This window comes from Paroedura picta, chromosome 5 (genome assembly GCF_049243985.1).
Source record: "Paroedura picta isolate Pp20150507F chromosome 5, Ppicta_v3.0, whole genome shotgun sequence".
Classification (NCBI taxonomy): Eukaryota; Metazoa; Chordata; class Lepidosauria; order Squamata; family Gekkonidae; genus Paroedura; species Paroedura picta.
In genome coordinates this window covers 33553829-33566461 of record NC_135373.1, presented here as the reverse complement: position 1 = coordinate 33566461, position 12633 = coordinate 33553829, and the positions used below count along the sequence as shown (strand labels likewise).

Genomic DNA, 12633 nt, shown 5'->3' with positions numbered 1-12633 from the left:
ATATGCTGCTTTTCTCACCTCTAAGGAGTCTCAAAGGGGCTTACATTCGCCTTCCCATTCCTCTCCCCACAAGACACCCTGTGAGGCAGGTGAAGCTAAGAGAGCCCTGATATTACTGAAGAAGAAGAGTTAGTTCTTATATGCCACTTTTCTCTACCCGAAGGAGGCTCAAAGTGGCTTACATTCGCCTTCCCTTTCCTCTCCCCACAACAGACACCCTGTGAGGGAGGTGAAGCTGAGAGGGCCCTGATATTACTGCTCAGTCAGAACAGCTTTATCAGTGCTGTGGTGAGCCCAAGGTCACCCAGCTGGCTGCATGTGGGAGAGCGCAGAATCAAACCCAGCTCGCCAGATTAGAAGTCCGCACTCCTAACCACTACACCAAGCTGGCTCTCCAGGCAGATGCCCGGAAAGGTTCCAGTGGTACCCAGGTATGTGGGATGCTAGAATGACCAACATGAAGGGAATAGATGCAAATACTATTCTGAGAACAAATGGCCTTCAAGGAGATACTTTGCCAAAATAAATGAAGAACAGTTGCCCGTCGTCATTCTGAGCATGAACTATGTGCAGCTGTATGCCGTTGCATGCCAATGATTGCATAGAGTGCTTTCGTATGTATTACTGACGTACTGTGAAATCTCTTATTCTGAATAATGGACTCGCATTTGGAATGTGGAAACAATGTATTGTTCATTCAAACCTCAATCATCAGTAATACTGAAAGGGTATCATTTCTGCTAGGTTATACTGGCTTTCTGCTGATCTCTGGCTCTGGATCTTGACATCGCTTGGCACTCTGATGACAAAAGCTTGTGGACCCCAGTGGACGTTTGCTGGAAATTCTGTCTTGCTGCCATGGTGACCCATCTTGAGAAAACTGGGCATTCAGGAGAGAAAAACCTATGCCTGTGATTTCTTTGCTGGCCGCTGCGGGAGACTTTCGCTCTGTTAATGGGCCCCGCTGGCTCCACTAAGTCTTATTGGTCTTCCTTTTCCAGCTACAAATACATTTATACTCATATGTGCATTCTACCTGGCATTGTGACCTGCATATAATGAAGCTTTGGAAAGAATGGCTAAAACACAGTTATACTGTCCATACCTAGGTGCTTTGGCATTCAGAGTTTAATTTCAATTTTGACTCAATTGAAATGATATCTCTTTAATCCACATCCTGGTTGCATCTGTTCCTGCACTCTGCACCTATCTTCTTTCTCGGATTTTCACCTCCAAACTGCAGTGTTCAGTTTTGAGTTTTTGATTGGTCCCTGTTGGTTTTCGGCAGAAGCAGGGCTTTCACTTCCAGGCTTTACCTTTTAGTTCTGCCTTCATTCATTCATTCATTCATTCATTCATTCATTCATTCATTCATTCATTCATTCATTCATTCATTCATTCTTATCTCCCAGCACTCCTAAATTGTGGCTTGTGGCAGATCACATTCATCTTATAAATCCATAAAAGCTAAAGATCCAACCCCAATAAAAACCTGATTAAACCCACCCTAGGGGGTGACCAGACTCCTACCCCCTTGCTCACAGGCTCGTTACTACACCTCTGGAGAGAAAAGGGAAGGCGAATGTAAGCCACTTTGAGACTCCTTTGGGAGAGAAAAGCGGCATATAAAGACCAACTCCTCCTCCTCCTCCTTCTGGTAACACCAAGCACATCAAACATGTGATTTTGTATTGCTGTGTTTACACTCAATTACATCAGTAATTCCTCTATTCCATCTTGACTGATTTACGGGCTATTTCAAAACAAGCCAAATTAAAGGAACTCCTTTCGGATAAAAATAAGCATTTTCCTATATTATTGCCAAGTATGAAAGATTAGCATTTTAATGTAGAAACGCCTGGCTCAATATGTACAAGGGTTAGGATGGATCTATTAGATTTATGTATTCTGGAATTTTTAATCAATCATGTATTGTATTCTGCTATTGTGTATTTTGTACCAGTCACCAAATGTAATAAACATAACTGTCTGACTGCATGTGGCGGAGCGGGGAATCCAACCCAGCTCTCCTGGTTACAGGCTGTTACTCTTAACCACCTTGCTGGATCTCAGGCATCCCAATCCTTACAACCTGCAATTTTTAAACCAGAGACAGGACAGAATCCGAGACCTTCTGCAGGTAAAACAGATGTTCTACCACAGTCTCCTGACATCTCTGTAGCTTTAATGGAGACAAGTTATAGATTGAGTTTAATGCCTTTAGCTCTGCCAAGAGAGAAGGGTCTCGCGGGAAAGAAGCGTAAATAATGTTTTTAAAAAATCCACCCATTTTAATAAATTCTACTGCACAAAATCTGAAAGTACACCAAATCCAAACAGTCAATATTCAATAAAACATGTCTTGACTTATTAGAGTTACAGAGCAGAAAAGATTTTGACATTACAAATACGATTTTATTTAATTCTTTTAAAAAAGAAAGCAATTTTTTTTTCCAAACACCAGTTATGGGCAGTCCTATCCTAAACAGAGTTACGTGCTTCTATTGGACTTTGAAGGGCGCAACTGTTTAGGATTGCACGGTAAATAGTTTTGTTTTTTGTTTTTTTTAAGGGGGAGAAAAGTCCATGGGGAAGGGGAAGAATGGATTTATTTTCTACCAAATCACAGCACTTCTGAGGCCATCCTTCAGTAAATATACATGCACACAAATTGTTTTAACCACGGGCGATTGGAAAACTTTCTTATTGTTTTAAATACTTTCTTATTGTTTTAAATACTATTGTCTAGATCTGTTCTTTGTGCTTCAATTTGTTTTTAAACTGGGAAAGTTCCGTTTTAGATTGCAATCCAAATCTAGGAGCACGCCCACTGAAATAAGGACTTTGATTTTCGTGGAAATGGGCACTGGATGAGAAACTGAATGCTTTCTGAATGTGGGGAAATTCCTGAAGATTTGGGCATAAAGCCTACGGAAGACAGGGTTTGAGGAGGGAAGGCACCTCAGCAGGGTCTTACTGCCCTACAAACCATGCTCCAAAGCAGCCATTTCCTCTTTAGTCTGGAGATCAGTTGTAGTTCGATTTCTAGTCTCCACCTGGAGATTGGCCAACCTGCCTAGAATCTCCACCCACCTGACTTTGAGGCATGAAGTTGCAGCATCCTTCAGAAAGCACTTTAACTTGAGTTGAACATGGAGATTTCCGACTTTACCGTTTCCCCTTGGCTCATCTCCCACTACAACAAAAAATGAGACAAAGGGGGGGGGAGGCGGTAATCACAGCATAAGTCACAGAGTCAGGGGAGATCCAGCATGTTTGTAAAAAATTACTCCACCAGCACTGATTATGCTCATCCAGTTGGACGTTTGTATTACAAGTGATCCACTCTGGTGCAATCTCTAGTGCAGGGGTGGCCAAACTGTGGCTCTTCAGATGTCCTCGGACTACAATCGCTATGGGCCTCTGCCAGCACATGGTCTAACTCACAAAAGCGTACGTTGGAATTAACTTTGCTGGTCTTTAAGATGCTGCTGTGTTCCTTTGTGTAGCAGCACCAAGAATGTCATCCAAAGAGCACACGAGATCTGTTTTCAAATCCCCACTCTGCCATGAAACTTGTGTGATTGCATTCAACCTAGCCTGCCTCAAAGGATCGCTCCCTTACTATTCTAAAGCAGTCTTTCCCAACCTTCTGACCATGAAGGAACCCTGAAAATATTTTTCAGGCTTCGAGACACTCCAAAAGTGGTGCTATGCTCCTTCAGAGAAGTGGGCATGGAAGTAAGATGCAGGAGCCAGCCAATCGATCAAGAGATCATTTACCATTTCCATTGTGGAGAAAGAGAATAGGCCTGCAGAGCAACAGGGGAAGTGTGCTCCAGGGATGTCTAGTGATGTCAGCAGCCGTCCAAACTTCTGGGAAAGTTCCTGTAACCCCTGGGGAGCCCTTGCATAACCTGGAACCCTGGTTGGGAATCCCTGCTCTAAAGAGGCAGTCAAACCAAGCCTGAGTTGTTTACAACCATGTCACCAAAGAATTTGAGCTATCTGGAGATGGCTAAATGGTGTTCTGCCACATAAGGTTGCCCAAGAATCAAGGAACTTGGCCATTTCCTCTTTCCCCAGCTTCCTCTTCTCTGGTTTAATGGCTGAGCTAACCCAGAAGAGGCAATACAGTGATTCAACTTCCAAGTAAATTCGTGACTGCTTTAGGATTTGCTGCCTTTGATTTGTAGGATTTGAAAAGATACCAGGCGTCAAGAGCTACACCAGAACTCTGCCAGGCCCCAGTGCTTGTTTTCTACATCCAGGGCTACCCAAATTGGGGAGGGGGATGCCACAAATCTGCCCTCCCTCCTGCTCTAACTATAGGCAGCAGCCCCTCATTCGTGACTCAGGATCACTCTGATCACACTCTCACCGCTGCCCACTAATCCCACCAGATCTGGCCCATCTTCTGGGAAGGGTTTATCTGCATGAGACTCTGGCAACATCCATGCATCATTCAGTCCTGAGCTATCGTGGGGCTCAGGAGCTCTGCTAGAGAGCCAGTTTGGAGTAGCTGTTAGGCATGTGGACTTCCAATCTGGCAAGCCTGGTTTGATTCCACACTCTCCCACATGCAGCCAGCTGGGTGACCTTGGGCTCATCACAGCACTGAGAAAGCTGTTCTGAATGAACAATAATATCAGGGCTCTCTCAGCCTCCCCTTCCTCACAGGGTGTCTATTGTGGGGAAAGGGAATGGGATTGTAATCTGCTTTGAGACTCCTTTGGGTAGAGAAAAGTGGCATATAAGAACCAACTCTTCTTCTTCTTCTTAGAGTGGGGTCTGGAGATCTCCTGTGGTTACAATTGATTTCCAGAAGCTACAGATCTGTTCTCCTGGGGGAAATGACGGCTTTGCAGGGTGCACTCTATAGCATTATACTGTGACAAGATCCTCTCCCTTCTCCAAACCCTACCTTTTCCAGGCTCAGACCCTTCCACCCAAAAACAAATAATAATAAAAAAATAAAATAAAAATCCAGGTATTTGCCAAGTGTGACTTGGCAACCCAAGCTCTGCTCATGTTTGAGCTTCAAAGTATAATCGACAGAAACAGTTTCTATAAAATAATAAAAATCTGATGAAATAACCTGAGGCATCCATATGAAGGGGATTAAGACTTTAAAAAAAATTATCACGTGTCCCATAGAGCCGAAATGTATTTGGGTAGTTGAGCGAAGAGCATCAAGCCCACGGAATTTTGCTTGTGAAGGTTTACAATTCAGCCTCTTCTTTGTTTTGTTTTTACAATATTCGAAAATATGGATACGGCTAGAGAGAAAAGAACCCCCAAAGGGGGCGAATCAGTTGCACTTGAGAAACTTGACATTATTGCATTAGAATTCAACATTTGAGGGTTTTGTTTTTTAAATAGCCCTCACAGAAAGTACAAGTAAAACCTGAAAATATTTTGAAACACTGCTGAAAGTTTGTTTTCATTTGTGCAATATTTTCCGGCTAACTCTGGTAGACTACAGTAGGGGGAGGAGGAGTTGATCTGGACTCCAATGATCAATTTCTTGGTTCAAGGAAAAAACACAAAGGAAAAAAGCTTACGGGAAAATCACTTGCGGGAAAAACCCAGCGTAAGAAATGCGTGTAAGAAAAATGCCCACATGGGAAAGTGCCCATAATATGGAAGATTGCTCACACAGAAAATTGCCCACAGGGAAAATAGCATATTTTTCTCCATGGGCATTTCCTCATGTGGCTCAAGAGTCAAAGCCACCCCTCCAGCCAAAGCATCTGATGGAGACTTGACTCTCAAAAACCTATCCCCATAAAATCTTGGTCTCTAAGGTCCTGCTAGGATACTATCCTATTCAGAACCTTACCTGTCTCAGTGGTCTAAAGCAGAGGTCACAAACAGGTAGCATATGAGCTAGCAGGAGCTTGCTGCCTGCTGCAGTGTAACAGCTGCATCCCCAAAAAGACCCAGCCGAAAGACTGTGAAAAATCTGCTCTAGGCTTTTTCAAAGCCATTCTCTCTCTCTTTTTCTCTCTCTCTGTGCTGCTTAGTTGATGGGTTAGGGAGGGCACCTGTAATGAACCTGTTTTCTGTAAGGAGGGAAGTTTGGTGCCATGCTGGTAAGAAATAGCTTGGGCTACTTTTCACCACTCAGAGGTAGCTCTCAGGAAAGAACAGCTTAGCGACCCCTTTCTAATGTGTGGGATTTGGTTTGACTTTTAAAAGATAGGATCTGGAGAGAATTAAGGAGAACAAGGAATTTCTTCAAAGGATGACATTAAGCTAGGACAGGTTGCACATACAAACACATCAAACAGTTGTATGGATGAGAGGCCTATCAGTGGTTAATAGCCACAGTGACCAAAGGAAACCTCCATGCTCAGAGGCAGTCCACCTCAATCCCAGTGCCAGGAAACAACGGGGGAAACCCTCAACCTCTATGCTCTCTTGTTGGACCAAACTATTTGGCCACTGTGTGATAGGATGATGGACAAGATGGACCACTTGTCTGATCCAGCAGGGGTCTTATCCAAGGTTTCCTTTGAGCCATTGTGTGCCAAGGATCAGTAAGGCTCCATATGCAAGAACGCATGAAGTACTGATAGAATGCCCACAACATGTGCAGACTGCCTTTCTCTAAATTTAAAATTTACAGCCAACCTTTGAGATTAGAAAGCACAGATTGCTGGACACACGGAGTGTAGTTCCAGAAATGCTCAGATCCCACACACCCCTTTTTGATATTAACTGCTTTCCATTTTGTGTGTGTAGTGTCTGGTCAGTGAAGCCTTCCTCTGCCGTAAAAAATTTAGCGACAGAAATGAAGAGACTGTACTTTGGTTTAGCCACAGGAGGGCATATTTAGACTGTGTACAAATGAAAGAGTTTCCAGCTTTCCTAAAGATCTGGTCCCCATGTTTTGAACATACACGCCATTTCTGGGCACTGGGCAAAGCAGTTCTAGAAGTCTGGAGCAAAATCCAGTTGTGGCTCAGCACTGATTGGCTAACTGCTGTGATGTCATTAATTCACCTATGCCTGTGGGCAGCATGGTGCCACCAACACCTTTCCTGGTGCCCGCCGAGTGTTTTTAATAAACCGGACTGTATCCTTTTCCAGATGCTGAAGACACTGAATAAGGTCTGATGCAATTTGAAAACCAAATTGAATTTATTTAGCTTCACATATAAGCAATTCTTCTTCCTCCAACAGGGGACCCAAACTGCCTTACATCATTCCCTTGTCCTCCATGTTATCCACACAACAACCCTGTGAAGTAGATGAAGCTGAAAGTGGATGGTTGGTCCGAGGTCACCCAGCTGGGTTCCAACACAAAGTGGGGATTCAAACCTGGTCTTCAAGTGCCTAGTCTGACACTCTTAACTTCTATATCCACTCTGGCTGATGTGCCTCACCTGCTGGACATGCTTCAGATGAACAGTTTTATTTCATTTAAAATGCTCATTAAAGCACTATGCATTGCTGTATCCATTGTGTGACTGCTTACATGAGCCAAACTGCACTAAAAACTTTTTCGGTTCTGCTAATGCGTTGCCCAACTCCATATAACCTTCCCTGCTCCTTAAAAAGGATTAAAAATAAATGAAATTGGAGCCATCCCACAAGAGAGGAACACAAAAAATCTCATTGACTGCTGTTCTAAAGGCGCATTTTAAACCACCCTACGTTAATCTAGAAGAAAGATGTAATTTCCGAACCTCTGTCCACTATTTCTGACAATTCTTGTAGAACAGATGAAGTGCCAGAAGATTGGAGGTGAGCAAATGTTGTTCCCATCTTCAAGAAAGGGAAAAAGGAGGATCTGGATAACTACCAACCCGTCAACTTGACGTCTATAGCTGGCAAAATTTTAGAACAAATCATCAAACAGTTGGTTTTTGAGCAGCTAGAGCGGATGGCTGTAATTACTATGAGTCAGCATGGCTTTCTCAAGAACATCATGTCAGACTAACCTTATCTCTTTTTTGAGAAAGTTACTACCTTGCTAGATCATGGGAATGCTGTGGACATAGTTTACCTTGATTTCAGTAAGGCTTTTGATAAGATTACTCATGATATTCTTCTTGGCAAGTTGGTAAATTGCAATATGGATAATATTACTGCTAGGTGGATTGAGAACTAATTGACAGATTGCACCCAAAGGGTACTTGTAAATGGTCTGTCACCTTCTTGGAGAGGAGTGACGAATGGAGTGCCTCAGGGATCTGTCCTGGGCCCTGTGTTGTTCAATATATTCATAAATTATTTGGATGAAGGAATAAAGGGGGTGCTTATTAAATCTGAAGACGATACTAAACTGGGAGGGGTAGCAAACACATCAGAAGATAGAATCAGGTTACAGGATGATCTTGACAGGCTGAAAAACTGGGCTAAAATTAATAAAATGAATTTTAATAGTGAAAAATGTAAAGATCTGCATTTAGGTAGGAAAAACCAAATACACCAATATAAGATGGGGGAGTCTTGTCTTGGCAGTAGCACGTGCGAAAAGGATCTAGGAATCTTAGTAGGCCATATATTGATCATGAGTCAGCAATTGGATTTTGGGCTGTATCAAAAGAAGTATAGTGTCCAGATCACGGGAGGGAATGTTACCATTTTACTCTGCTCTGGTTAGACCTCACTTAGAGTACTGTGTTCAGTTCTGGGCACCACAACTGAAGAAAGGTGTAGAGAAACTGGAACGTCTCCAGGGGAAGGCTACAGAGATGAAGAGGGGTTTGGAGACCAAGTTGTATGAGGAAAGGTTGAGGGAGCTTGGTCTGTTTAGCCTGGAGAAGGCAACTAAGATAACCATCTTCAAATACCTGAAGGACTGTCATATAGAAGATGGAGCAGAGTTGTTTTCTATTGCCCCAGAGTGTTGGACCAGAACCAATGGGTTGAAATTAATTCAAAAGAATTTTCGGCTAAACATCTGGATGAAGTTCCTGACAATTAGAGCGGTTTCTCAGTGGAATAGGCCTCCTCAGGAGGTGGTGAGTTCTCTTATGTTGGAAGTTTTGAAGAAGAGGCTAGATAGTCATCTGACAGAAATGCTGATTTTATGAACTTAGGTAGATTGCGAGTGGGTGGGCAGGAAGAGATGTGTCAGTGTTTGTCTCTTGTAGCCGTTCCTTGCATACCCAGGGAATTGCTAATTACTGCTGTGGGATGGCAGGTGAATTCCCTCCAAGCCAGGCTGGATTCAGGAGATTTTTTGTGGAGGGATCACCTGGGCAAAAAATTGGGGTCGCTGTGGGTGGGCAGGCAGTTGTGCGTTCCTGCATTGTGCAGGGGATTGGATTAGATGACCCTGGAGGTACCTCCCAACTCTATGATTCTATGACCAAAATGTGTACTGTCACAGTGAGACATTCGCAAGGGCAAGAGAGATTCCAGGCTGTTATACAGGCAACTTTCTGAAGCCAGGAAATGTATCTGTAATGAAAATGGGAAAGTTGTACAGAATCTTTGGTAGTCAAAGGAGTTGCAGGCCCCAAGGCAGAGTGGTAAAGTGGGGATTTAGCTAGGCTTGCCTGGTATCAGGATAAGACAACTGAAACATATTCTGGACTGACTTTTATAAGAAACCTAGACCATACAATGGAGGCAAGAACCCCAAATAGGGGCTTCAGCGGTTAAGAAAGGTGTGAGAATGGATACATCCAAAGAGTAAGGGGGAATCAACTTGTCAAATTATATTGTGCTACTGTAATCCTGGTGGTGGAAAGTGCAGTCAAGTTGCACCTATGTATGGCGACCCAATGGATTCCTTGGTCTCCCATCCAACTACTACCCTGCTTAGCTTCCAAAATTTGCTGAGACCAGGCTAGCCTGGGCCATCCAGGACCCATTCTGCACACATTGGATAATGCACTTTCAATGCACTTTAGAAGCATATTCTCCTGTTCCGCACAGGAAAATCCAGCTGCAAAAGCACTTTGAAAGTGCATTATCCAATGTGTGCAGGATAGGCCCAGGTTAGGGCTAATGTACTTCCACACTTCCTGAAGTTTTCCGTCTGGAAATCTTGGGAAGCGAAATAATTTCCTCTCCAGAAATTCCAGGAAGTGAACGATTGCAGAAATACAAAATCCAATAACATATGGATCCAGCCTAAGACATCCCTGTTTCCCCCATGGATACACCTACCATTTTAATGGCTCATCCAAAGAGTTTGAACTCTACAGCATGTTGAGTTTTTTAATTACTATTCTTTACCGGCCTCTTTATTAATAGCTAGAAAACAGGTTTTAGAAAACTAACCCGAGTTAAAGGCTGGCCTATCTAATGTTTTGGAGATGCAGATACATTAAATATTTTCTGTATTTTGGTAGAAAAGGATAACATTTTTTTGATTTTCAGATGGAATGAATACATCTCACATAGAATATATCTCAGACTCCGTTCAATGTTCTTAACAAATTAATGCAGTCTTTTCCAACCTTTTGACCATGGAGGAATCCCTGAAATGTTTTCCAGGCTTCGGGGAACTCCGGAAGTGGTGGCAGGCCTTTTCAGAGAAGTGGGGCGTATAAGGAAGTTGCAGGAGCCAGCCAAGCAATCAATCATTTCCCATTTCCATTATGGAGAAAGACAAGAACTGTAGAGCAATAGGGAAAGTGGGCTCCAGTGACATCTACTGATGTCTGCAGTCATCTGAACTTCTGGGAAAGGCCCCAGGACCCCTGGAGAGTTCTTGCTTAACCCCAGGATTCCCTAAATGAATGAAACTCTCCTCTCTTTTTTTTTGGTCTAATCTGATGTGCCCTTATTGACTTGTATTTATTCCTTTTTAAACACATGGAAGATGCACACTTTTTAAAAAAAAAGGTATGAAATTGTAATGCAGTCCCAGAAATGCTTGAGACCTGTAAGCTCCCAGCAACTTAATAAGCCAGCCCTACAGTTCTGAAGAAGAGGAAACTTCACCACAGGCTCACAAAAAAAAAAAACCCAGCAGTGATTCCAAGACCCTTGGAATATATCTGTCATGTGACTTGAGGCTTACGCAGAGGGAATGACTGCTTTGAACATTTCTGTGGAAGAATCTAGTAATTTGCAATTGTGGCATTATGAAAACAACATGCCGGCTCAGAATGTGCCAACCTTATATTGATTTGGACGGTCGGTTCATCTAATTCATTATGGTCTACCCTGATTAGCCACAGTTCTCAGGTAGAGAAATGTCTTTCCTTAGCCCCTGTTTCCCCTGGAGATGCTATAGATTGAACCTGGGAGTCAACTGCATGCAAAATGGGTGCTTCAGATGCCTGCCCATAGATTCCTGCACTGAGATCTGTCTTGAGGGCCGCAGAGAAATCTTGGCCTTCCGGTGATACTAAACTTCAAAAAACAAACACAAAGAAATGCTTATTTAAATAGTCAAACTGATAGAAAACCCTTAGGGACAAGGGGAAAGCAATAAACAAATCCCAGACCCTATTCAAACCTTTTTTCCCCAGGTTTCCCAAATTCCACTCTCTATTGTAACGTCTCTTGCAGCTGTGCTACGCTGCAAAGCCATTTGCTCATCGGCAAGCAAAGAGGTTAGAAGCAGATCCAGAATATGGTGCGGTTCTTCTTCACTGTTTTTTTTTTCCCCCCACTGAAAAAAGATCCTCCTTAGAAATGGTGTTTTTTCTTGCCCTTCCCTGAAAAATAATATTGCCCTAAGCTTGAGGTCCTTTGCTAGATGGAGTCATCAGGAGCACACAAACACTGGCCAGCAGGCAGAGAGCAGCAATGCTTTTCGGTTCCTGAGTGGAACGGCTTCACCTGTGAGTGGGAGAATGAGAAGCTCCGCTCCCCACAGTCTTAGCATAAGCCACGGACGCTTTTGCGACTCAGTGGATGAGTTCCGAAAAACAAACAACCAAGAAAGCAAGATGGAGGTCCACGTGCTGTCTCCCAGCAGTCCTCAGGTGACCCAACATCTCCAGTAGGGATAGCCCACCAGTTGCCTTCAGAGGAATCCATCAGATTCGGCATCCTGCTTGCCTTCTGCTGGTTCACAGATCCCAAGTGCCGGTTCACGGCAAGGGGTGTTCAAGGTTATCCGGAGCTGAAAGGACAAAAGCAAAGCAAAGGGGTGTGGGTCATTTAGGAAAGCAGTGAAGCACTGCGATGATTGGGTGACATTACAGCAAATAGTGCCTTGTATCTTAATGGCAAATGAGAGAATATTCGGGACCACTGCGGTACTCAGGCAATCGTAGCTATTGAGGGCATTTCCGGACATTGGTAAAAATAGCGTTACGCCAGCTTAATGGCATAGCGCTAAATTTTATCGCAACTCCTGGCCACTCCTAACCTTTTTTGCCATCTCACTCTAGTCTGCCACCTTTTCGTGCTTCTCCCCCTCCACAAGTGCTGCTGGAAATGGAAGAGAGCAATGTGCCTTATATGCGACTCTCTACCACCTGTCAATCAAGCCAGACAGGCAATCCCTTTTCTCCTATGTTTTAAAGGTCCTGCGATGCCTGTTAATTTTTTTTTAATTAATTGTTTAAACACCTATGCATCTAATCATAGATGAATAGTGCTTTTGAATGCCACCCTTATGGAATCATGAATCTTGATACTTCTAAAAATTAATCTTGTTCCTGATTTTGGATGGGGGGGAATTTTAGAGAGGCATGCTTTGTGTCACAA

At 43.4% G+C, this 12633-nt stretch overlaps 1 protein-coding gene across 3 annotated transcripts in view; it reads right to left on the bottom strand.

The window, feature by feature from the left end:
* Positions 1 to 5202: 5202 nt before the first annotated feature.
* The window catches only part of NKAIN1 (sodium/potassium transporting ATPase interacting 1), an 87112-nt gene continuing 79681 nt past the window's right edge, over positions 5203 to 12633 (bottom strand). For all 3 annotated transcript variants that reach the window (XM_077337143.1, XM_077337145.1, XM_077337144.1), the window contains one exon: positions 5203 to 12043. In XM_077337143.1, coding sequence (XP_077193258.1) covers positions 12034 to 12043 — 10 coding nt within the window. In that variant the 3' untranslated portion in view covers positions 5203 to 12033. The remainder of the gene's footprint in view (positions 12044 to 12633) is intronic.